The sequence below is a fragment of the Vigna unguiculata genome, chromosome 5, assembly GCF_037176805.1.
Source record: "Vigna unguiculata cultivar grain cowpea cultivar isolate G323 ecotype 2 chromosome 5, ASM3717680v1, whole genome shotgun sequence".
NCBI lineage: Eukaryota > Viridiplantae > Streptophyta > Magnoliopsida > Fabales > Fabaceae > Vigna > Vigna unguiculata.
In genome coordinates, this window is record NC_140796.1 from 30,208,602 (window position 1) to 30,234,437 (window position 25,836).

The following is a 25,836-nucleotide window of genomic DNA, read 5'->3' on the forward strand; positions in this document are numbered from 1 at the left end:
TGTTGTTTAAAATTTCAATCCTTGCAACTATTCTAAAATAATTCAATCTATAAAATACAAAATTACAAAAATTATTTAGAAAAACCTTTACAACTTTTCCAGAGCTAAACAATTATTATTTCTATTTCATCCGTTTCATATAAAAACTGATTCACTTCACTGGTCACATTTCATTCACGGGTCTTGCTGATTGCTCTTTTTTTATTCTCTAAAAAGCCATAGCTTTTGCTATTTAATCTTCCCTATTTACTACACACCCAAAGTGCATTACAAGTGTATTAAATAATGACAACCAAAACTTGTTCATCCCATTTTAAATTCACCTTTTATGTTCGTCAGAGAAAATGGGCTAATAATCTCTAAGCCCGTTTTCCTTTTCCCTTTCAAAATTAACTACAATACAACAAAATTATAACAGAATTTTCCATCTTCGTTTCACGCAGTTTAAATCCACAATCTAGAATTAATTAAGTAAATGTGTTTCTTTTACATTAATTAGTTATTCATATTAAACATAAAAATAGTTCAACATATTTAGCAATATAAGGGATTTAAAAACTATAAGGACTTCATTGTCCGATAATCTTATTCATCACTGATAATCATGATTTTTGAAACAATGATTCATTTAATAACTCATTATCTTGTTAGAAACAAAAAAGGACCTTTTAGTTACCGACTATGAATGCTAGAATTTCACCTAAGTAATTTTTAATTTCACGAAAAGAAAAGATAATAAAAATGCATAAAAAATCGTGCTAAACAAAAATTAGATCAAGAAACAAATCTGAAATTTAGGTAGAATACAACAAAATTCAATTACATATAATAAATGATTAATAAAACTATAACTGGTATAAACAATATGAGTAAATTACGATTAAAAACACAAGAATTTAGTTTCATATTCCTAGTATATGGATGAAAGAAGTGATGCACTTACAAAAATCCTGTTTTATACTAATATCAAAGTCACTGTTCGTCGGTAGTAACAATTCTGTTTTGTGGCTGAGAACCTAAATCTTAGCTACACTTACAACATTGTTTATGATATCAATGTGAATAATAAAGAAAAAGGAAAAGCCAATGAGGTGTCTAAGGCTGCAAGGTCCTCGGCCTTCCCGCCCACAGAAGAAGAAAGCGAATACAACCCTATCCCTCACACTTTCACCACCACCCAACAAACACCCATTCCCTCCACCCATCCCATTCACTTCCCTTCTACCCAACCGGGTCACACCGCAGCCCCCACCCCTGTTGCTACCCTCCCCACCACCCAGGTCCCCTACAACATACCCACCACCCTACACACTACCCATGTCCCACCTTACAACCCACACTACCTTATGGCAACCCACATCCCTCCTCACAACTTCACCTCCACCTTTCCCACTTTTGTCCATCATCCCATTCCCCCCATCCACTCCCACCCCACCAACCCAGGCGTCGCCACCCCTTCACCGACTTCATCGCCAACAACCCCCTTCCCGCCCAGTGGGAACCCTTCACACTAGACCGCTACATCGGTGAAACTGACCCTGACGAACATCTTAAAGTCTACATCACCCATGTCGCCTTGTACATCTCAAGATGCAGTCTTTTGCAAAGCCTTCCCCACCACCCTCAAAGGCCCTGCTCTAGAATGGTTCACAACCCTTCCACCTTACTCCATCGACAGCTTCAACGCTCTCTCCCATATGTTCTCAACTCATTTCGCTGGCAGCCGCCCACACCAAACCACTACAATCTCTCTCTTAGGCATCAGGCAAGAACAAGGTGAACCACTCAGAGCATTCATCGATCGCTTCAGCAAGGTAGCCCTTCGTACCCCACACCTCAACCACGAAATGATCCTTCAATGTATGACACTCACCCTCCAATCCGGCCCCTTCGCCAACAACGTTTACCTCTACCCACCCGCCTCTATGCACGAGCTCAAGTTGCGTGCGACCGACTATGTTCGCATGGAAGAAATGCAGACCCTCCACACCAAATTCTGCAATGACTATGCAGCCACCTCCGCCAACCCAACCCCGCAGGCCCCCCGCCCCGATACCCGCCCACGCGAGCCACGCCAACCCCGTTTTACCAGATACGCCCCTGTTATTGTAGCCTGATCCCGCCTCCTTGATGAGGCCCTACAAGCTGACCTCATTCCACCACCACGCAAGACAACCACTCCCCCTAATGCTGATATGACCAAATACTGCCGCTACCACCGCAACCACGACCACACTACGGAAGACTACAAAGCACTCTAGGATAAAATAGAAGAATTGGTCTGTGCTGGTCACTTTCGCTGCTTCATCCGTAGAGATGATCACCCCCCTCTCGATCCCATCACCCCCCTCGATCTGACCACAAACGCCCTCCACACAACTCTCGCCACGACAGACGCCCCGCCCAACCCGCTAACCAGGATCCCCAACCGACTCGCACCGACATCACCCCCGCCGATCCTCCCCTACGTGGCACTATCAACACCATCTCTGGTGGCTTCGCTAGTGGAGGATCCACTTCTTCTACCAGAAACAAAAACCTCCGCCATATTCAATCCATCAACCATATTATCCATTCCCATCACAGATGACGCATGCCTCCCATCATCTTCACAGACGACGACTTTCACGGCCTCGACCACCAACAAGACGACCCCATGGTCATCACTGTTGAAATCGAGAACTACGCCGTTAAGAAAGTCCTTGTTGACTAGGGCAGCTCTGTCGACATCCTCTACTGGGCCACCTATCAAAAACTCCATCTCCCAAACACTACCGTGGTTCCATATGACGAAGAATTCTATGGCTTTTCTGGCGAACAAGTTTCCACCCACGGCTACATTGACTTTCACACCGTGTTTCGCGATGGAACCCAAACTAAAACCATCCCCATTCGCTTCCTTATCATTGACGCGCCCACATCCTACAATGTCCTCCTTGGCCGTCCTTCGCTCAACACCCTCGGCGTTGTCATCTCCACCCCACATCTGGCCATGAAGTTCCCCTCCCCTTCCGGTGACATCCTCACCGTCCATTGCGACCAACGCCTGGCACGTGAATGCTACATTGCCAGCCTACGCCCACAACTCCCAATCCAGCAAACCAATCACATTGAGCAACCATCCGGCTCCGGCATCGCTCTATCGGGCGAAGATCTAGACCCCAGAGTGGGCCGGGATGTTCGTCTCGAAGCTGTTGAAGAAACCTCCCCTCTAGAACTTCCAAATGGCCACTCCATCAATTTAGGCACCGGTTTGAACTTTGACGAGCGTGCCATCATCACACCTATCTTGGTCAGCAACACGAACCTTTTCGCTTGGTCAGCCGCTGACTTACCTGGGGTAGACCCTCTAGTAGCATCCCACAAGTTATCCATCTACAAAGAAGCCTGCTACATCTCCCAAAAAAACGCAAACTCGGCGAAGAACGACGCCTTGCAGCTAAGGTTGAGGCTGACAAGTTACTAAGCGCAGTATTCATTGAAGAAGACTTGTCCTCGAGATGCCTACCCCTTACCCAATATCGACTGACTTGTCGATGGCGCGGCAGAGAATAAAGTACTTAGTTTCTTGAATGCATATTCTGGATACAACTAAATCCCTATGGCTGCATCTGACGTGAACAAGACCGCTTTCATCACTGACGACACCAATTACTTTTACAGAGTTATGCCCTTTGGTCTTAAAAACGCTGGAGCAACCTACCAACGACTAATGGACAAAGTTTTAAACCATCTGATGGGACAATGTGTCGAAGTGTACGTCGACGACATGGTTGTCAAACCCCCAAGCCATCACCAACACACCCAGGAACTCTCTGCAATCTTCTCCGCATTACGCCAATACAACCTTCGCCTCAACCCCGACAAGTGTGTATTCGGTGTCGACCGTGGTAAGTTCCTTGGATTTATGTTAACCCAACGCGGCATAGAGGCCAATCCTGAGAAGTGCAAGGCAATTATCGAAATGCGTAGCCCCACCACCATCAAAGAGGTCCAACGCCTCATAGGCCGCCTTACAGCCATTTCCCGTTTCCTGCTCAAACTGGCTGAACAAACCCAACCAATAGTCCAACTCCTCACAAAACCCGCCCGACTCACGTGGACAGACGATTGCGAAATTTTTTTTCAGAAACTTAAAACCACCCTCACCTCACCACCTATCCTCCACAAGCCGGACACTCGCCAACCCCTGCTAGTTTACATCACAACCACCGACCACGCTGTCAACGTTGCGCTTGTCCAAGACATAGAGGGCACACAACATCTTGTCTACTTCGTTAGCAGAACGCTACAAGATCTTGAAACCAGATATCAAATGGTGGAAAAGTTGGCTCTGTCCTTGGTCCACGCAGCTCGCCGCCTACGCCCATACTTCCAAAACCATAGCATCATCGTCAAAATCGACTACCTGATCCAGAAGATATTGCAAACAAAACCACAAAAGTGAAAAGAAATATACAAGCTCAGCTTCCCTTACCTCTTGTAGCAACCTTCAAAGGTCCTTCCCGGTTTCTCTAAGCCCCAACCTTCCTCCTATGCTTTGACGTTTCTCACCTTCCTTTTGATGCACTCTCTAAACCCATAAACCTAGAGGATTTTTACTCTATGCGGCTATCAAAACCCTTTTTCCAAATCTTTATTTAATTATTGAGTGGTTTGTTACGATTATAGAAAAAAAAACATCCTAGTTGTTTCTATATCTTCTTGTGTGGCATCAAGTGTGTTTGTAATACATTGTATGCTGCAACCACTAATACAGAAAGAGCGAAAAAAAGGGATGAGAGAGAAAACTAAGACTTTATATGGGCCTCACCACAAAAGCAAAGGAGGATAGAGAAAAACATAGAAATACTTGCCCAAGCAAGACGGATTCAACCTCACAACCCTCCACACACCAAACAAACACAGAAAGCATTAAGTCACAACTTCTCGTGAAATAAGATGCACATCATATTTATAAACAATATAAACCATATTAAAAATAATACTAAAATTAAAATAAATAAAACAATAACTTAAATCACTCACATATTTATCCCCTATTTCATAATTTAAATAAATCATCAATTTAAAATCAAAACATTACTTTTTCTATGTTTTTCTCTTTATTTTAATTTTTCGCAGGTCTTACACCATTTGGCTTAATCATGCCTTCCTTGTTGACCACATGTGTTTACTATGCAAAGCATGGCTAAACCTAGATGCAACTTGGCATAGACTTTTGTAATTGGGCCTAATGGATCCAATTGAAAAAGCTAGGTGAATTATGATCCAAAACTACTTTTAGAAATTTATTTTGATAGCATGGCCTAAACAATTGGGCCAATTGAAAAATATCTAGAACACGTCCATCATACCTTGACCTCTTCCTTGGCCTGTGAATATATCATTTGAAGCCCATTGGGCTCTTGAAGGTCCATCTCTTCTTGTATCCTTCTTAACATGCTTCTAGTGACTGGGCCTTTGATTGGGCCTATGGTTGGGCCCAGTCATCAATAAGGTTGTACAAATGACGTGGTTGTAGAACTATCTTAGTCAAAACATGAGTAAGTAATGATCAAAAGGTTTTCAAAGGTAAAAAAATCACAAAACTACTTGATGAGTTCAAATTTTTGCCCTCATTTAATATTTAAATTTGGGGATTTAATTGAATTTTCTGTGCTTAAAGATTGATTTAATTAGGATTTGTGATTATTGGATTTATTGAGTAAGTTTGGTAAAAGTGGCGTAAAAATTGATTTTAGTTGCATAAAATATTATTGGATATTCTAACGTTTGTTAATGCAGCTGGAATTTATTTTTGGTCAATTAATAGTGTGATTTTGAAATATTCAAAGTTACAAAATAAGTCCAAAATCAAGAAATTCTGGAAAAGAATAAATCAGGAGCTAAATGCACCCCCAGATTTTATTTGCACACTCCTCCCTCAAGTCGACCACAAAAACCTGTTCTGCACCCCCAGTTTTCACTAAGTTGCACCCCTCCTACCACTTAAACTCCACTAAACCAGATCATGCCATGTGGCAATCCCCACCTCTTAAAATTAGCCAACCAGAACAAGCCACGTGTCATAATCCTACCCTCACCAAATTAACCAATCAGATCTTGCCACGTCATCATCTCCTCTATCTCACTCATGAAACCCTAACCCTAATTTTCTTCTCTCCTTCCACCACCATGGCAGCCGCCGCTGCACCTCCTCACCTCGCCAACCACCACTGCATCACCATCACACCATTGCCGGCGACGCACCAGCAGCGACAGCACCACCGCAACAGCACCGCGCCATTTCCGTCATCACCGCAAACCTCCACCTCTTCCGGCCATCACGTCGCGCCGCGAGCCACCAGCGAGTTCTTCTTCCTCGCGCACAACAATGGCAGCAGCTTCCGCAGCCATCGCACACCACCTGAACCAGGCACGTTCCACCGCGCCTCCATCTTCTCCCGCAGCCACCATGAACGTTCCATCAACTGCACCGTTCGTCGACCACTCCCTCGCGAGCAACATCGCAGCAGCGACGAGCAACAGCAGCTTCCATTCCTGCACACTTCACAAACAACAACAACCTCCGCGAAGCTTCTCCACAGTGCGTCAGCCATGGCAGCAGCTTCACGCCACCACTGCAGAACCACCACACCTCCATCTTCTCGCCTCCGCATCTGCAGCAACAACGCAGCACCATCCTTCGCGCACCACCAGCAGCGAGGAACAGATCGGAACCGCGAACTCTTCGCCGGAAATCTGCACCTCGCGCACTCTTTGGCAGCGCCACCATTGTCGCACACCGTGCACCAGATCGGAGAAGAAGAGTTCGCCGGAAAACGAAGCAGCCGCCGTCAGGAGGGAGGGAGAAGAGTGTGAGAGTGAAACCCTAATTCTGGAAAGTGCATTCTGCGCCACGTGTCAGCCTCTGATAGGACAGTCAAACTGGTCAACTCTGGTCAACTGGTCAACTGGTCAAAGTCAGCAGTCAACTCTGGTCAAAACTGCAAATATGGTTAAATGAGAGGGGCAGAATTGGAAATTGGACAGAAATTAAGTTGCTAATTAATTAAATAAAAATAAAAGATTTTAGCAACTGACAGATAAAGCCCAAAGTCCAGTGGAAGCCTATATAAAGAGACTTAAGGGAGCAGAAGCGTGGGACTGACAATTGACAGCTTACAGCTTAGACACTTAGAACTCTCTGGTTTTGGCAGATACCGTCTCCACCACATCTCTCGTTCTTTCTTTTATTTTCTTTCTTTCATATCATCATGTATTCCATCAAAGCCATGGAGGGCTAAGCTTTTAGGGTTGATTCCACTGTAATTTCTTAAATGGATTCTGAGGTTAGATGAATTTATATGTTTTGTTATATTGATTATTGTTGTGGTTTTATTGTTTATCTATGTCCTTTGCTTCTAAATTGAATAGAAAATAATGATTTTAAATCTATATGCATGCTAATCATATGAGTTAAGAGGTTTTTAAATAAAATTGAGACATTACTTTGATTTTGTTTAGAAACTTTCATTTGATTAAATAAGTTTTTGCCAATAATTGAGACTTTAATTTGATTAGAGGTAATTACTTTAACTAAAATTAGTCAAGACTTTACTTTGATTAATTAAGTTTTCTATTTGGTAAAGAAACAAAGGAATAGACATGATTAGGCATAGTAAAATTAATTGAGACTGTACTTTGATTAAATTTACTATGGACAATCTAACAATTCTCACTTTTAATTGAGACTGTACTTTGATTAAAAGTGAGGATGCCAACAAATGAATTGAGTCTTTACATTGATTTATTTGAAAATCAACAACAATAATTAATTTAATAATAATCTCTAGATAACCAATGAAGAATCTTATTTAGAAAAAGTAGTGGAATTGACCTATTTACGATTACTGCGTTTACAATCTTCCGTGTCATTTTCTTTGCATATCAAAACCCCCTATTTTTATAGTTGCTAGTTTTAATTGCATTTTTAAGAATCAAATATTTGAGATCAATTCCGTATTCGTTGTGAGACGACTCAGGGTTATCTTAACCCTAACTATTTTGTTCACTACAAACTGGCAATACTGAAGTTGCTAAAGTAGTGGTAATTTGATCGCCTAACGACAGCGATATCACTACTAAACACCCAAGCTAATCTACTGCAATTTTGTCCTTATTATAAAGAAACTTAATAGGATAAAATGAAGCAAGAAATCTATGTTACTTGTATGTGAAAGTATATCAAAGAAGGTTGTGCAAATAACGTATTTGTAGAACTATCTCAGTCAAAACATGAGTATGCAATAATCAGAAGGTTTTCAAAGTTAAAAAATCACCAAACTACTCTTTGTATCATTAAACACCCAAGCTACTGCATTTTCCCCTTCATATAAAGAAACTCAATAGGGCAACATGAAGCAGGAAATCTATGTATCTTGTATCTAAATTATATTGAGGTTACCATGAAAGACTAGAAGGTTGTGAAATGACATGTTTGTAGAACTATATCAGTCAAAGCATGAGTAAGTAATGATCAGAAGGTTAAGAGCTTAAAAATCACCAAACTATTATTTGTATCATTAAACACCCAAGCTAATCTAATGCAATTTTTTTTTCATATAAAGAAACTTAATGGGCCAAAATGAAGCAGGAAATCTCTATATATCTGAAATTATATCAAAGCTATCTTAAACAAATTGTCATTGAAGATTGGGTAACCAAAAGCTAGCAACTGAGATCCTTTTATTTTCAGATCCACAACTCGGATTAAACTACTCTCACTATTAGCACACAAATTTGAATTAGGTGCATAAATCTATAAATAGAGATGGAGATAATTAGTAAAGTAATGAAATAATTAGTAATTAGTAAAGTCATTTCCATGAAATCATGATCATGAAATGATAAATGTGGGTGGGAGCAATACATAAACTTCAAACATTAATGAATAAGATTTCTAAAATAAGTCAAATACACAAACTTCAAATCCCAAATCAGGTAAGAACGTAGAGTCCTTCATTCATGTTTTAAATTCAAATTTCAAATTCAAAAAACAAATGAAATGGAGATTTTTAACAATTCATTACCCAAACGGAGTAAGGCATGCATGACAAGAGATTCACAAGAAAAATATTTATCATAATTTTTTTCCCAAAATAGAGAAGCAACATAAAGTTAAAACCCTAAATAAAATCAAAACATGTGAAAGATATGCATTGGCACAAATCTCATAAAAGTTTCTAAATTTTTGAGATAGTATTTGGGTCAAAACATAAAACCTATTCAATATACACAAAATGATCATATTTAACACAATCTTTGAAGAAGAAATGACAATTGTGCCTGGTTGGCTACAGTTGCATGACAAGGCAAGGAAAGATTAGTGTTGCTTTGAAGACAGAGTATTGAACATTAGAACAAATGAGAGAGAAATAAAGAATGGAGAGGGCATGACTAAGAGAAAAGAAAAGAAGGTAAAGATCATAAGGTTTCTGTAAAATAGCATCGCAAAAATCGTAAGGGAGATAAAGAAAAGAAAGCATGAGACGTGTGTGAGAAGCATATGTGTGCCACACATTGATATTTTAAGTAGAAAGTCATAAACCATGTTTGTTTTCCTCTTTCAAGTTAAGTTTTTGAATTACGGATTGTACAATCCAGAATGTAATTTGCATTACAGGTTGTACAATCCTGATGAAGGCATGGCCACCGCATCAAACATCATGGAAGCCATCCCAAGGAGAGTAACAAGAAGCGTGACAAAAAAGGAGGCTTTTCAATCTCTATCTTTATTTAGCATTTCATAAGTTTGATTTCCATGAAGTTGGCTTAGTTAACAATTCTTAGTTGACTTATTGATCTTGACCTATGGTTGACTTGTTAACTTAAGATTAACTTATGCCAATATGCTAATCCATAAGTACTTGCTTTGTAGGACAATTAAAGATGACAAAGGAGGTGGCACAAATGGGAGCTTAGGTGGCGCAAAGGAAGCACATGTGGAAGAAAGAGAATGAGTTAGGCATTCTAGAAACACCTAGAATGAGGGGCCACATGAGTTGGTCAAGAATCCACCTTGAATAATTCTAGAAACATCTAGAACGTGACCACACTTGCCTTGGCCGAGAATCACCTATGGAGACCGTGATGATGCACCATTTAACCTACCTTCTAGAATGTAGGGTTTCTTATTTACTTTGTAGCTCTTTTGAAACTCATGTGTTTTTCTTAGAGGCCCCTAAACACCTCTATATAAGGGGCCCTCTACTACTTGTAAAAGATTTTATCATTTTGGAATTTATATACACCTTTGTGTTCAACCTTTTGAGAGTATCCTCCTTTGGGAGTGAGACTTTTAAGCCTTATCTTGAGCTACACTCAAGTGGCGGCACCTTCCACTCATCTTCAAGGTTTCATGGCTTTTGCCTAGCCTTGTAATGGCATGCTTCTCAATTCTTTCATTTCTTCATTTTCATGCTTTGTTTATGTAACGTCCCTACTGGAAATTACTTAATTAAAATAAATAAATAAGAAATGAAGATCAAACGACAAAATTTTATTATTCCCAAACACGGGAAAATTTAAAACATTATTCAATGTGCCAAAATTCGATTAAAGCTAAAGTAATAATCTTATTACAATATCCAAAATCCGACAAAATAGAAGAAAACATAATTTATTTCCTAGCGCAAGTCCCCAAGCTAGCCCTATCTCCATCTCTATGCATCGCCAGCATCACCTGTAATATCATCTGCTCCCATGTAATGAATCACACGATCATCGCCAAACACAAACAGAAAGGGTGAGCTCATAATGAAAATAACATATATTAATAATATCAATTACCCAACTAATTTAGTCTAGTTAGTTCTTGACCAAGACCTTAATGCCCCAAGACTTTTCAACCTTCCAATCACACAAATAGTTAGTCTTCGATTCAGGATTTATGATGCTCACACAAACCTACCCACTCGTGGTCCTACCTCTACGTAGTCCTGCTCTACAAACCTTCCCGCTCGTAGTCCTGCTCTACGGACCTGCCTGCCCGTAGTCCAACACACGTGATCCACCAGCTACGTACTTCCCCGCACGTAGCATCTCTCAAGTGTGAGCAAGGAACATATGAACCTACCTCACTCGTATCTCCACACAAGAGTAACAGGATATGAACCTCCCCGCTCATACCATCACGTGTTCACCACCATCCATGAACCTACCCGCTCATGACACAACATCTCCTGATCCAAGAATAGCATCACTGCATATAACAACTCACGCTTATCAGGTACCTGTAACTTTAATGCCTAGCGCAGCCTAAGCGCCGCCAAGCGACATCTACGTAGACCGCCTGGCGGAACACCCCTTGCCACCAAGCGCCAGCCTCTCGTAGACCCACTATTGTAGGGTCTATCGCCTGGTGGATCACACCTTGCCGCTAGGCGCCACGCAGTGCAGGAACATCTATGCTGCCCCTATAGCCTAGCGCACACACCCAGGCCCCCAAGCGTCATACCAGTAGTGCATTTCTACTGGTTTTGGCACCCAGATTAAGTCATTCCTTAATCCAAAACACTACCAAAGGCATCACTACACCCTCAATTATCAGGACATCATACCTAATCACCCAGTCATACCTTAATCAATTCAATTTCCTAATACTCATATTCATAGGTTCCTGGATTCTAGGCACGTGATTCATCAAGTCCTCTAATCTTGGCAGATGACTTAATCAAGCTTAAGAAAAGAGTTACTAAACCAATATCCTAAAATTAGGCAACCTACTTTTACTATACTGTAATTAATGCCAACTCTATTTATTCAATTCTCTTCTCATTAAGCTGCACAATTTTAAGATTGATTCTTCAACTCACTAAGGCTTGACTATCACGAAGAGCACCAATCCTAAAGAAAACTACGCATTCCAGCACTTAGAATTTTATTAGGATTAGCATTTCCTTCCTTTCACTATCCTTCTTACACCACTCATAAACATAAAACACATCATCACTTCCCCCCCCACTAGTCTCATTCTCTAATGATATACGTATATTATCCCTTCCCATTTCATCACCTAATTTTATTTTAACATCCACATCCATGGTTTTCTTCCCTCTTTTCCAAACCATTCCAGTTTGCAAAACTGCACTTGCTCCTCGTCGTCACCTGGCGGCAAATAGGGTGCCGCCACGCAGTGTATTAGAACCAAATAGAACCTCCTATCTCTGTACCTGTAAGTAACCAAGGCCCTATTCCAGAATATTTTCCAATTGCTAAAAGAACCACAACACTCCATATCGCATGCGCTTCATTAAAATTTCCTTCCCAAATTTTAATTATTAATGTTCATCAACCCTTACTCTTTGGAATTGGATTCCAATCACTCTTTTTAAAATTCCTAACATGTATTCATGCTTCATCATTTACAATTTTCCCAAAGAGTCAACACATACACAATGACTTCAGCACAAAACACAACAAAACGAACCCAGACAACGCAGCACCGCCTGGCGGTATTTCCTCGCCGTCAAGCAGTTCATATCAAGACCTAGAAAACTGGGCAAAAATTGGTGTGTCGCCTGGCGGCACCTTTATGCCTGCCAGGCGATTTCTGGACAAAAACCAATAATTTACGAGAAACAACGTAATTAGGGAAGGGGTTCGTACAATTCAGTTTATACAAGTCACAATACATCCTGCACCAATCAAAACAGGTCCCCTTACATTTAAAGTATGATTATCATGTTCCCATATTTGCCAAAACCCTTCATGATCATGCAACATTCGGTCATAGTGATATCATCAATAGTGGCCTTTTTCACACACTTATAATATCACACATTCGAGCTAACATATATAGGTTCATATATTCAACATGGCTCAACAAGCACTACTAAAAACATATTCATCAATCACACATCTATATTACATATATATATATATATATATATATATATATATATATATATATATATATATATATATATATATATATATTCACCAATCAAGGTCATACCAACACTTAAGCACACTTAATCATCCATTAATAATCATACTATTAGGGAATTAAAACAACCAGTCATGAGTGATGTATATCTCTAGCTGCAGACATCCAATTCAAATCTCCACCGTTCAAAGTGAAGAACAACATGTTATGAATCTCTTATCAAAATTTCACTTAAATAGAACAGTTAACGAATCAGGAAACGCAGTTTTACGAAAACTGCGCAAACTGGAAAAATTTGTGGCGCCTAACGCCCAGAAAATCAGAGCTTGGCGCCTGGCGGTATGAAACATGCGCCTGGCGGTCCCTGCTGTGCAAAAAGTAAAAAAATAGCATTTTCTGCACAATATTCACGTCGCCTGGCGGAGTCACCCTTGCCGTCAGGCGGTTCATCACAAAAAACCCAGAATTGGGTTAACTCTCATGCGTCGCCTGGCGGTATATTCGACACCGCCAGGCGGTTTCTGGAAATTTTCTAGAAACGCGAAAACAACAGGCTTTTGATCAAGCAGAGCATCATATTCAAACATTACAACACGATAATAATCACAGATAGTTCATACACATAAAGGAACTCCCCTAACCTAGAACCCTTGCTCCCAAATGGTTTTCCCAAGCCTTTCTTTCAAGAGGTCCAAGAACATTCCTCTCCTCTACCAAAATTCTCAGCTTCCACTCTTCCAAAAGCACGTTTTGATGTCTCTGAACCCTCTCCCGTCAACACCACGAAAATGCAGTCCAAATTCCCCCTCTAATTCTCTTCTCTCTCAAAGTTAATGTCTCCCTTAATCACCCTTTGATGAAGGATTGACCCCAACCAAGGATGGAGGCACATGCTTAAGAAGACTAAGCATGTTTAGAAAGGAAGTTCACTAATCCTTCATCCCTTTCATTTGTGTTTGTTATTTTTGATTCCCTAAGTTGACTTAGTTGAATCAACTTTAGTTGACTTGTTGACCTTTGACTAGGTTTGACTTGTTGACTATAGTTGACTTGACTTAAGCCAACATTCTAATCTATGTTTATTTGCTTTGTAGGTTAATTAGGAGTAAGAAAGAAATGCTAGATGGCGCATGGTGATTGGGGAGCATAAATGGTGTGGATGAGAGAGTAAAGCATAAAGTAAATGGCATAAAATAAGTGTACCTATGTGCCTTTGGTCTCTTTTGTTTTTAGCACACTTTGGTCACTTTTTGGATACATATGAAACACATTCTTTGTCTCCTTTTGTGCTAGAACGAAATTAGCCTTGCACACACCATAGTTAGCTCTTTTGTCTCTCATTTTTGTAACCTTATTTGACCTAGTTTCTAGAAGCTAGAGTTAGGTTTTTGTAGAGACATCCTTAGGTATATTTTATTTGCTTAGAGGCCCCTAAACTCTTCTATATAAGGGGTGCTCCTAGACATGTAAAAGGCTTGAACATTTTGAAGTAAAAACACTCTTGTGTCTCAACCATTTGTGAGGGTCTCCTCCCTAGGGAGTGAATACTTTTAAGCCTTATCTTGCATAGCAAGTGGCGGCACACATCCACTCATCTTCAAGGTTGCCATGGCTTCTAGCCTAGCCTTGTAGTGGCGTGCTTCTCACATTTTTACCATTTCTTTCCTTTTCATTTTATGTTTTCTTCTTCCTTTAATTGTTCTTGATTTTCTATGGTTTATGTGCTTTCCATTTCCTTTTTTTTTTTGAATCAATCCATCATCTTCTTCTCTTGAGCTTTGTGACAGGAACCTTCACATCTAGATAGCATGCTATCTTAATGTCTAGTGGAGATTTCACTTAACTTTCTTAATCAACTCACACCATATTCAATAATCTTAAAAAGAAACAAGATAATCCTTCATCATTTGGTATCTAGAGCCTAGGTTATCTTGAATATTGTGTTTTTCATGTGCTAACATTGTCTTGTTGTAGCTATCTTTGTATGGTTCGAATCCACTTCCATTACACACAAAAAATAGTGTTGGCAAAAAACTTGACGAATTTAAAACATTAAACTGCACCAGCTCAGCGGTCCAAAAATTACTTTTTTGGGTCAAAAGAAAGCTCTTTGAGTCTAGTTTCCAGAAAAAAAAGAACCAACGCATTTGGAGTTCTGTGGAGAAAGGTATGATCAAATTAGTGAGCAAATGTCAAATCTGCCAAGAATACGTGAATCAGCATTTTCACGTTTTGTTGTGGCAGTTTGACTACGGTTTTTGCACCTCTTTAAGCTCCTAAATGTGGTTGGATAACATGTCTTTGGATGCTTAGTCTTTGAGCCTCAAATCCATGAGTTTAAATGCATGATAGCTACATGTTTGTGTCTTTATGTATGTCATGTTAAGTCTTTAAATGTGCCTAACTTTTGCTTGAGTCATATGTCATATGTTAACTTGAAGTTTTCTTATTCTTGTTTTTCCAAGTATTTGAATCTTGCTTTCACTTTATGTCTTGCTTGATGTAAGCTCCATGAAATTGATTTTGGTCTAAAACTTGAGGAACTAAGTGTCCAAGCCACCTAAAACTCTTTCTCACCATTTTATGAAACTAGTTGTGGAAAGAAGAAAATTTTGCACCAATTTTTGCCTAAAAACCGAGAGCAACCTTGCTCCTTGGTGAACTAAAAGTGTGTTTTTCACTAGGTGTTATGCTACTAGTTTTCATACTTGAGAATTTGGTGATATTGGCTAATTGGTTCCATATTTTAACTTGGTTATGATCTTTCTTGGTGTATGCATGATTTAAGACTTGAAGATGCTTGTCAAGTACTTTCCATAGAGTCTTTAAAATGTGTTTTTTCTTGTTTTAGTCTTGTTAAAAGTTTTGTCTCAAACTTTTCTTTTTTAGAGTTTAGCTTTCTTGTTTTTGTGCTTTTCTTGCTTGTCACTAGGTGTTCTTTGTTTTGTTTTACTAGTTTTCTTTTCTTGAAACTCTTAGGGTGTTCTGGCCAAATCACTTGTCTTGCATTTGAAAGGTTTTGCACAAGGTTTTAAAAGTGTTTTCTTCAATCCTTTGATGGATTTTGAGTGTTAGCCTTGCCTTGTTACTTAGGGAGTGTGATCTAAACACTTGGGTTGCATTTTGGGTTGGAATTGGTCTCGGTTTTCATGTTGTCTAACCCCTAATTCATTTATTTTGTCTTAGCTTTGAGTGTTTTGTTGTAGGAATCATGGAAAGTTCATCAAATGCACCTACTCCAAACAAAAATAATACATTGATGAGATTGCTTCGGGATTTGGAGTTGTCTAGGAAGGAGTCCTTTGAACAATTGAGAAAGGACAAGGAGCAAAGTGACCTAAGAATCCAAGAGCACATTCAAAGGCTTGAAGCTAGGGAGCAAGAAAGAGAGGCTAGGAAAAGAGGGCATTCTAGGCACAACCCATTACAAGAGAAGCAAACTCCAAAGATTCCTAAGTTCAAAGGAGAAAATGACCCAAACATCTACATTGAGTGGGAACAAAAAGTGGACCAAATTTTTACCATTCATGTAGTTAGTGATCAAAAGCAAGTAGATTTGGTAGTCTTAGAGTTTGAGGATTATGCCATGACTTGGTGGCATCAATTATGTATGGACAATATTAACCAAGAGTCACTCGCGACTTCGCGACTTCTTGGAGGGACCTTAAAAATTTGATGCGCGCTAGATTTGTTCCTTCCTACTATAGGAGGGAGACTCTTTTGAAGCTCCAAAGGCTTCAACAAGGGTCCATGTGTGTGGATGAATATTACAAGTTGGTGGAGTCCATGCTTCTAAAAGTAGGACTCCAATTTGAAAGTGAAGAGGAAAATATAGCTAGATTTGTGAATGGGTTAAGGAGGCACATACAAGATTTAGTAGAGTTATATGAGTACTCCTCTCTTGACAAAGTTTTACATTTGACCACCAAAGTTGAAACTCAATTGCAAAAGAAAAAATAGGCCAACAGGAGTGGTTCATACAATGACTACTATTCTAGTACTTGAAAAGATAAAAAAAGAAAACATGATAAATCACCACCCAAGAGTTCCTAAGACCCACCTCCTAGGACTAATTCGTTTAGGCCTTCTAATGAAACTCCTAAAGGTACAAGGACAAGTTCTATGAAATTTTTTAAGTGTTTGGGATATGGGCACATAGCTTCAAATTGTCCTACCAAAAGAACCATGGCCTTAAACCTTAAAAAAGAAGTAGAGAGTGAACATTTTTCTCCCCCTTCCCCCCAAAAGTAATTCTTCCCACACTTCTTCTTCATGTGAAAGGATTAAACCCCTTGAAGTTGGATTGTTAATGATAAGGCACCAACTAAGACAAGTTTCCAAGGAACTTGACCCTTCTCAAAGACAAAACCTTTTTCATTCAAGGTGTCATATCAATGACAAACTATGTCTCCTCCTCATAGATAATGGAAGTTGTGTAAATGTGGCTAGCACAAGGATTATGGAAAATCTTGGCTTGAAAACTATCCCTCATGCCAAGCCCTACAAGCTATCATGGCTTAAAAAAGAAGACATTAAAGTAACTCAACAAGTCCTCATTATCTTTTCAATTGGAAATTTTAAAGATGAGGTGTTATGTGATGTTGTGCCTATGGAAGCAACACATATTTTGCTAGGAAGGCCATGGCAATTTAATAGAAAAGTCTTTTATGATGGCCATGCTAACACCTATGCTTTCTCCTTCCAAGGCAAGAAGTTCACACTCCTACCTCTCTCACCCAATCAAGCAAATGAGGACCAAAATAAAGTGAAAGATAAGGGAAAAGATGAAAAAGAAAAAGAGCAAGTTACCTACAAAGTGTTACTTGCCTCCAAAAAAATATTTCCAAAGCAAGATGGACATCACCATTCTTCCTTCTCTTGCAAGGCTCAAAAGGAAGACCCAATGCGCAAGCATGAGAGCAAGAATGGTCTAGAAAAGAGGGATGGCCTAACCAAAGCTAGGGGTAGTACCCTTAGAAAGGATGGAACAAGAGCTCATAAAAGGAGGCGCAAAACCTCCCCTAAATCAAGTCAAGCTCCATCTACAAAGGCTTAAAGAATTTGTGGTCAAATTCTCTCCAAGAAGGGGAGGATGATGAAGGATTGACCCCAACCAAGGATGGAGGCACATGCTTAAGAAGACTAAGCATGTTTAAAAAGGAAGTTCACTAATCCTTCATCCCTTTCATTTGTGTTTGTTATTTTTGATTTCCTAAGTTGACTTAGTTGAATCAACTTTAGTTGACTTGTTGACCTTTGACTAGGTTTGACTTGTTGACTATAGTTGACTTGACTTAAGCCAACATGCTAATCTATGTTTATTTGCTTTGTAGGTTAATTAGGAGTAAGAAAGAAATGCTAGGTGGCACATGGTGATTGGGGAGCATAAATGATGTGGATGAGAGAGTAAAGCAAAGGCATAAAGCATAAAGAAAAAGGCATAAAACAAGTGTACCTATGTACCTTTGGACTCCTTTGTTTTTAGCACATTTTGGCCACTTTTTGGAGACATATGAGACACATTCTTTGTCTCCTTTTATGCTAGAACGAAATTAGCCTTGCACACACCATAGTTGGCTCTTTTGTCTCTCATTTTTGTAACCTTATTTGACCTAGTTTCTAGAAGCTAGAGTTAGGTTTTTGTAAAGACATCCTTAGGTATCTTTTATTTGCTTATAGGCCCCTAAACTCTTCTATATAAGGGGTGCTCCTAGACATGTAAAAGGGTTGAACATTTTGAAGTAAAAATACTCTTGTGTCTCAACCATTTGTGAGAGTTTCCTCCCTAGGGAGTGAATACTTTTAAGCCTTATCTTGCATAGCAAGTGGCGGCACACATCCACTCATCTTCAAGGTTGTCATGGCTTCTATCCTAACCTTGTAGTGGCGTGCTTCTCACATTTTTACCATTTCTTTCCTTTACATTTTATGTTTTCTTCTTCCTTTAATTGTTCTTGGTTTTCTATGGTTTATGTGCTTTCCATTTCCTTTTTGTTTGAATCAATCCATCATCTTCTTCTCTTGAGCTTTGTGAAAGGAACCTTCACATCTAGATAGCATGCTATGTTAATGTCTAGTGGGGATTTCACTTAGCTTTCTTAATCAACTGATGAAGGATTATCTTGTTCCTTTTTAAGATTATTGAATATGTTGTGAGTTTATCTGATGAAGGATTTCACTTAGTTTTGATTTGAAGTTGAAGGGTTAAAGGAAATCCTAGCAGACCTAGCAGCCATAGAGGAGTGCGAAATTTAGTAGGAAATTGAGAGTGTCAGTAGATCTTTGAGGTTGGATTGAGAGAAGCAAAGGAAAAAGCACAAAATCACTCAAGGGAAGTTTTAATCCAGGTTAGGGGAGTTCTATCTTGTGTTGTATGTCTAATATATGAATTCGTGTTATAATTGATAAATGAGATGTGATTATTGCATTTTTGTTGAATTTTATCGCGTTTCTGGAAAATTCCAAAAACCGCCTGGCGGCTAAGTGCTGCCCGCCAAGCGACACGATTTGGCTTGTCCAATTCTCGCGGGTTTTGGGTGTTTCAGTGATGCTGGAACGTTTTGGGTTAATTTATATGATGTGTGTATGATTCAAGTGTTGTGTGATTACCTGTAATTGCGTAATTGGTGGAAGATTTCATGAACTGCACCTGAAATTGGGATTTTTGGGTTCAGTTTGGGTTTGGGCATGAACGTCATATGTGATGATTGTGAGTGGTGTACTATTTTCGTGTAATTGATGATAACATGATTGTATTATGAATCTTGGATGTGGGGTGTGTGAAATTACATCAGCCTGAGGGTGAACTGTGAAACAGTAGGGTTGGTGAGTCACACCGAATGCGAGAGGAATCTGGGCAGAACCCAGTTTTTCACGCACCGCCTGGCGGCACTAAGGCTACCGCCAGGCGACCCGTTAGAATAGTAACAACTGTGATTAGTTGGTGTTCTCGTTGTGGGGTATTGGATGGGGTCATCTTCAAAAGAGTTTTAATATGTAATAGACTGGGATTATAGTATCTAAGTTTTTAACTAATAAAAGTGGGATTAATGTGGGAATTGGGTGTTTTCTGCATATTGGTTGCTGCAGTGACAGTTTGGGAAATCCAAGTATAGGTGCAACACTAAACAAATTGGGGTGGCATGACTAATATTAATACTAGACTGTAAAATTACAGAACCGGGAGTATATTGACTGTGGAAATAGGTTTAAGGTAATAAATGATGATAAGGATGTGTGTAGGATATCATTGAATTGGTACGAATTGTGTATGTTGTTGTAATTTGGGTATGGTATTTTAAATTGAATAACTAGTGTTGTGGTAAATGATGGGTTTAATATTGATCTTTGGTGGTTGTTCTTTAGTGAATCAAGTGAGGCATGTTAAAGCATGATAATAATTGATTTGGATATGAGCTAATTATACATATTGAATTCTGGTTATGGTGTTATGTCTTAAATACTATGATTGATGTGTGAAATTGGTATTGCAAGTTTGAGGCCCTTAAGACAAGTAAAAAGTGCCAAAATCCAGTAGCATTGCACTACTGGTATGGCGCCTGGCGGTGCGGGGCGAGCCGCCAGGCGATAGAGTTCAAAAAGTGGCAATGGCCACTATCTGCGCTAGGCGCCTGGTGGTAAGGTTGAGTCTGCCAAGCGGTGACGGAGCTGTGTGGCTCTTGTTTGGCTTCTGGTGCCTGGCGGTAGGGGTTTGGCCGCCGAGCGATTTTTTCCAGTTTTCGCCTAGCAGGGTCTAGGCGGCGCCACGCATTCTACTTGTTGTGGAAGTGGTTGTTGCTTGGATCAGTGGACTTGAAGGACAAAGTTCACTTACCTTCGTGTTTGGGCTTGATGGACTAAGTCCAATAGGGGTCTAGGATGTGCTTGGTGGTGGGACGCATGATGAGCATGGAACTGGTTAGTTCCTGTCGGCTACTAAGTATCGAGGAGTCCTTAGTATGGGGATAACATGCGTCGGACGCACGATGGGCAAGGAACAGTTATGTTCCCGTTGGCTGCTACTGGGCGAGGAGCCCATAGTATGGTGATTGCATGTGTGCCAGGGTCCAATCGAGGAAGGCTTTGATGTTTTACTACAGGCGAGGAGTTTGTAGCGCAGGACTACGAGCGGGATAGGCTCGTAGGATTGGACCACGAAAGGGTTAGTTTCGTGGAAGCATAGTGAAGTCCTAGGACCTAGATTCATGCATATGACTCATGAATGACTATGATATCAGGGATGGGTAATTTGAAAATAATGAAATATTTTCATAATGTTATTTTCTTTGGGATGGGTGTCATATTTTATTTTTTTTATATATGTGCATAGCTCACCCTATCTGTTTGTGCGTGGCGATGATCGAATAACTTGTTATCTGGGAGCAGATAATTTGACAGGTGAGCCAGGAGACGCTTGAGTTCAGAGAGCGTGATTATATGGGAATTTGAAGACTTTAATCTTTTGATATTTTCATGTTTTTGAACATTGTCATTTAGTTATTTTATGGTTTGTAATAAATTTTAATCGCGAATATTTGTGATGTATGCGATTCCATAGTTTTAATTTTCCCACGTTTTTGGGAAATGTACTGTTATAAATGAGGTTTGACAGATAATAGTTTGTTATTTACTTTATTATATTTATTTTAAAATTAATATTCCTTAGGGGTGTTACATTACCTAACATGCTAACACCAACATGTTGGTTGAAACTTTTATTTCTTCTCACATGGTTGCACCATTGATCCTCTTCACCTACTGTCGCAATCGGAATCGCAACGGGACGACAAACCAAAAAGAATTTTAAAAAGAGATTTGGAGTCACCACCATAGTTATTTATGGAAAACTATGAAAAACCATAAAAATAAAACAAGTCTGCGAAAAACCAAATTTTTGGATTCGAGAGTCAGTTATGCGTAGGGAAGGTGTTATCACCTTACAATGCCCGCTCAAAGGTGGTACCCTTAATTAAACATGCAAAGTTGATGTGGTTTTCAAAACATTAATTTTCCCCAAAAATAATGAGACAAATAATACTAAAAAGAAACAAAAATATTTTTTAATTTTTTGGGCCCGACAAGGATTGACCTTGGTCCTATGTATTCTCATTCAAAATGAGAAATCAGGGTTACGTAGTTCTTGGAAAGATATTTGAAAAACAATTGAGAAAATGATTTGATTTTATGGAGGTGAACCTGACAAGGGTTGGCCTTGCTCCTACGTATCTCGAAGTGAAGAATCAAGGATCACGTAATTCTTAATAGAAACTGTTTGTTTGAAAATATTGATATTTTTATATTTTGAAATATTTATATTTTTTGGTATTTCTAAATTATTTGAAAAATAGTGTCATACGACGCGAGGGACTAGACAGACACTAGAGGATAAAGAAACATTTTTCCTTTTTTAGATCTTTTATATTTTTGTGAATTTTCATCATTTTAAATATTTTTGGGTTTTTTAGAAGAAAACATATGTACAAAAAGATGGGACAAAAATAAAATGAAAGTAAAAAAAATAAAAATAGAAAAGGCATGTAGGGTGTAGACATAAAACACAGTGGGGTGCAATGTGTAAAAATCTGGAAATAGAGTAAATATACAAGAAGGGTGTAAAATGTGAAAATTGGGGTGCAACCGCTTCTTCTTCCTCATCGCCACCGACAACACCAACCTCTTCCACGACCGCAAGGCCCTGCTTGCCAGAGACTACCGTCAATGATTCCAGCCGTCGTCGGTCGTCCACTCATCTCCAATCCTCGATTCTCTTCTTCCACGAGAGAGAAAGGTGACATTTTTCTTTCCTCTCTGTTTTGATCTGTATTGTGTTCTGTTGTAGATTGGATGGTGATGGAGGTGAGGATTGTTTATTCTATGAATGGGAATGTTGCGGGATTGGTGATAATTGGAGGAATTGGTGTTTGTGTTGAGCTTTGGGTTGATCACGGTGAAGTGGTAGAATATAATGTTTTGGGATGCAGGTTCTAATGGCCGAGCGAAGTGTTGTGGTGGTAATGGAAAACGTGGTGGAGGGTGTTCGTTATGGGTTCCCGTTTCCTGTGGCTAATTATTGTCGATGGTGAGTTGATGATAATGGTGTAAAATGGAGGTGAGGCAATGACATGTGTGAAGGATGGAGGTGATGATGATTCATGGTGGTGTCGATGGGTTGTCTTTCTAGGTACAAGTCGAAGGGGTGGATAGAGTGAGACCAATTTAATAAGGGAAGAGTTGAATGGTGTCCTTGAGAATGGAACAGGATGGTTTCTTATGGTTGTGAAAGGAATTGGCGATGAGTGTAGGATAATTACTACTTTCTATTAAAGTCGTGTTTGTGTTGTCATCCGCTACTATTAAAAAAGCATATTTCGTTTCTAGCATTTGAACAACAAGTAACAACAACGCATACAACACATTTGATTGAATCATAAATCAAATAAAAAAGAGACACAACAAACCCAACATACAATTGCATCACGTTCACTCCAATATTGAAGGATCAATACTTACCTCTCGGAGCTCCTCAGTTCCTTCGTGTTTGTGGACTTGTCTCACTCTTAATTTTCTTTGTCATGACTCGTTCTCTTCTTCAATGTGCTACTCTTCCAACTATCTTCCATGCTCCGATGATTTCTATTTCCTCTTACTTTTGTTCTCTTTGTTTGCCCCCCGCTCCTTTCTCCTTTTTTTGATGTATATACTTATGAGATTTTCCCCTTTTTGTTCATGGCCGAGAGACGTTGAAAGTGGGAAGTGGCGGTTGCTTCCTCCCATTGTTTTATCTGCAGCTGAGCCACTCTTCCCTTTTTCCATCAATCCATATAGATCCAGCTAGCCAGTCACCATAGCATCCTAATCCTTCTGATGCAGTTTTCTTTTTTGTATGATAAAAGTAATAGTAGTTCAGCTAATGCACGAGCAAAAGGCACCAAATGAAGAAAGGAGCTAGTCTACTATGTGCAATGATCTAGACCTTCTTTCTCCTTACCTTTTTTTTCAAATCTCTTTTCTATTTACCTTTTTTTGTTTTTTGTTTTTTCTTTACTTTTTTTCAATTTCCTTTTTTTTTCTTTTTTATGAATAATAAAAAGTAAAGATAAATACGAAGAAAATTGAAAATAAAATAAAAATAAATAAAATAAGAATAGGAGAATAAAATAAAACAAAGTAAAGTAAAAAGAGAAAATAATTAAATATATATTATAATTGGGATAAAATTGAGTTTTGACACCTATCTAATATTTTTTAGTTATGCAAGACTCTCTCTTTGCAAGGATCCGTGTTATTAAAGGGTGAGTTTTCTCACCGAAGACTAAAAGCAATTTAAGGCAATAAATGTAGGGAATCCTCATTCTTAAAGATGGGTCAAGAAATAACATAGACAAACCCCTCTTTCCCCTGTTTGCAACTGTAAACTCATAACACAACAACAAATGTGGTTCCTCTAGAATAAGCACATTTTCTTGAGAGCTGAAAAATAAATGTGAAATGACCTGTCCTATTGTGTCAAGGAGAATCACATTAATGCACATGGAATTATGAAGCCTGACAAAATAAATAAATAAATAAATACAGCAAGAAAATTAGATCATGTGTTGGGAAATGTATTATTCAGTTTCAGGGAAGAGATTTGGATATATATATATATATATATATATATATATATATATATATATATATATATATATATATATATATATATATATATGAATGTATTCACATTGACCATGTCTAGGTTTCATTTCCCAACATCTACACTTTCACTTTCATTGCCACATCCCCATTATTCAATTTTGGTAGTTTTTCATTTCACGGGAATTGAATTCTGATAGTGAAGTTACGTGCTGCTCTGAAAAGGGAAGTGCTAGAGATAGAAGTGGAGGATCGTAGAGTTAAAATATGAATAAAAGGCCACATGTTTGGCTTGATATTTTTACAATTAATATAATAAATATACTTCTATAGGGGGTGGGGGGTTAAGTTTTTGTTTTTATCAAATTACTACTAATATTCAGAACTTGACAGAAATTAAAAAGAAGCATGCAGTGTCTAAATGAAAGGATTATTAAATAACTGTAGTTTGTTGTGTACTACATTGTAAGTAAAGATAGGAAAAGAATCAAGTACTCCAACTTTGGCTAAAAGGGGTCCACACAAAGACCCTTCAGATGAGTGCATGCAATTTCTCTGAAATTCACTCTTTCCAACCTAACGGTCAAATTTTTTTGGTGGCCATAGATAGATATAAAGCTACCCTCTTTCAAGAATCCTGGGCACAAGTAAGGTATGTTTCCAATACAAGATATAGTGATAGCTCAACTCACACACGCATTTCAGTTAGTAAGTAATCCAATTCTTAATCATGTGATGAGAAGATTTTATTGAAAGTTTAAGTTGGAAAGATCAAAATAAGAAAAATGTGTAAGAAAAGAGAAAAAGTTGGAAAACGCAATAGAAAAGCAAAAGAAAAAGAAAGTGTTGTTTCAGTTCCACTTTGTCATGCAGAAGATCCTCCCTCATTTATTATCAACCTTTGTTTTTTCTTCTCTTCTCTCTCTCTCTCACACACACTGACTGACAGAGAGAAAGTGAGAGATAGAGGCTTGACATGTTCAAAGATTAGTTTTATATGCTTGTATTGTGGAGGTGATAAATGAGATTCCCAAATAAAGAAAACAAAGGCATGGAGAGAGAAAGTGAGAGATTCTCTCAATGCAAGAAGAATTGGAGATCACATGTAGAATATAAAAAACTTTGGGTTGAATGGAGAAAAAAGAGAAAAAGGATCCATATTAAAGAAACCATTTTCACAAGTCAAGATGCAAACGATTTTCCCTTGAAAGAAGGGCAAGCACAAACACACATGATATACCCCCCTTATATTATCCATCATCCTCCACTAAAGT

The 25,836-nt window shown here is 38.9% G+C and overlaps 1 protein-coding gene across 2 annotated transcripts; it reads right to left on the reverse strand.

Moving 5' to 3' along the window:
* Positions 1-833: 833 nt before the first annotated feature.
* Positions 834-24,537, reverse strand: LOC114185378 (uncharacterized). 2 transcript variants are annotated; one of them, XM_085674008.1, is made up of 2 exons: positions 23,441-24,496; positions 834-6,989 (listed from the first exon to the last, which is right to left on the reverse strand). In XM_085674008.1, the coding sequence occupies exon 2, from the start codon at positions 3,032-3,034 to the stop codon at positions 2,465-2,467; it is 570 nt and encodes a 189-aa protein (XP_085530134.1). In that variant the 5' UTR covers positions 3,035-6,989; positions 23,441-24,496; the 3' UTR covers positions 834-2,464. The 2 variants fall into 2 exon arrangements, 1 of the variants encoding a protein (XP_085530134.1); XR_003604787.2 differs by lacking the exon at positions 834-6,989 and adding an exon at positions 10,523-10,738 and having other exon boundaries at positions 23,441-24,537.
* Positions 24,538-25,836: the final 1,299 nt, after the last annotated feature.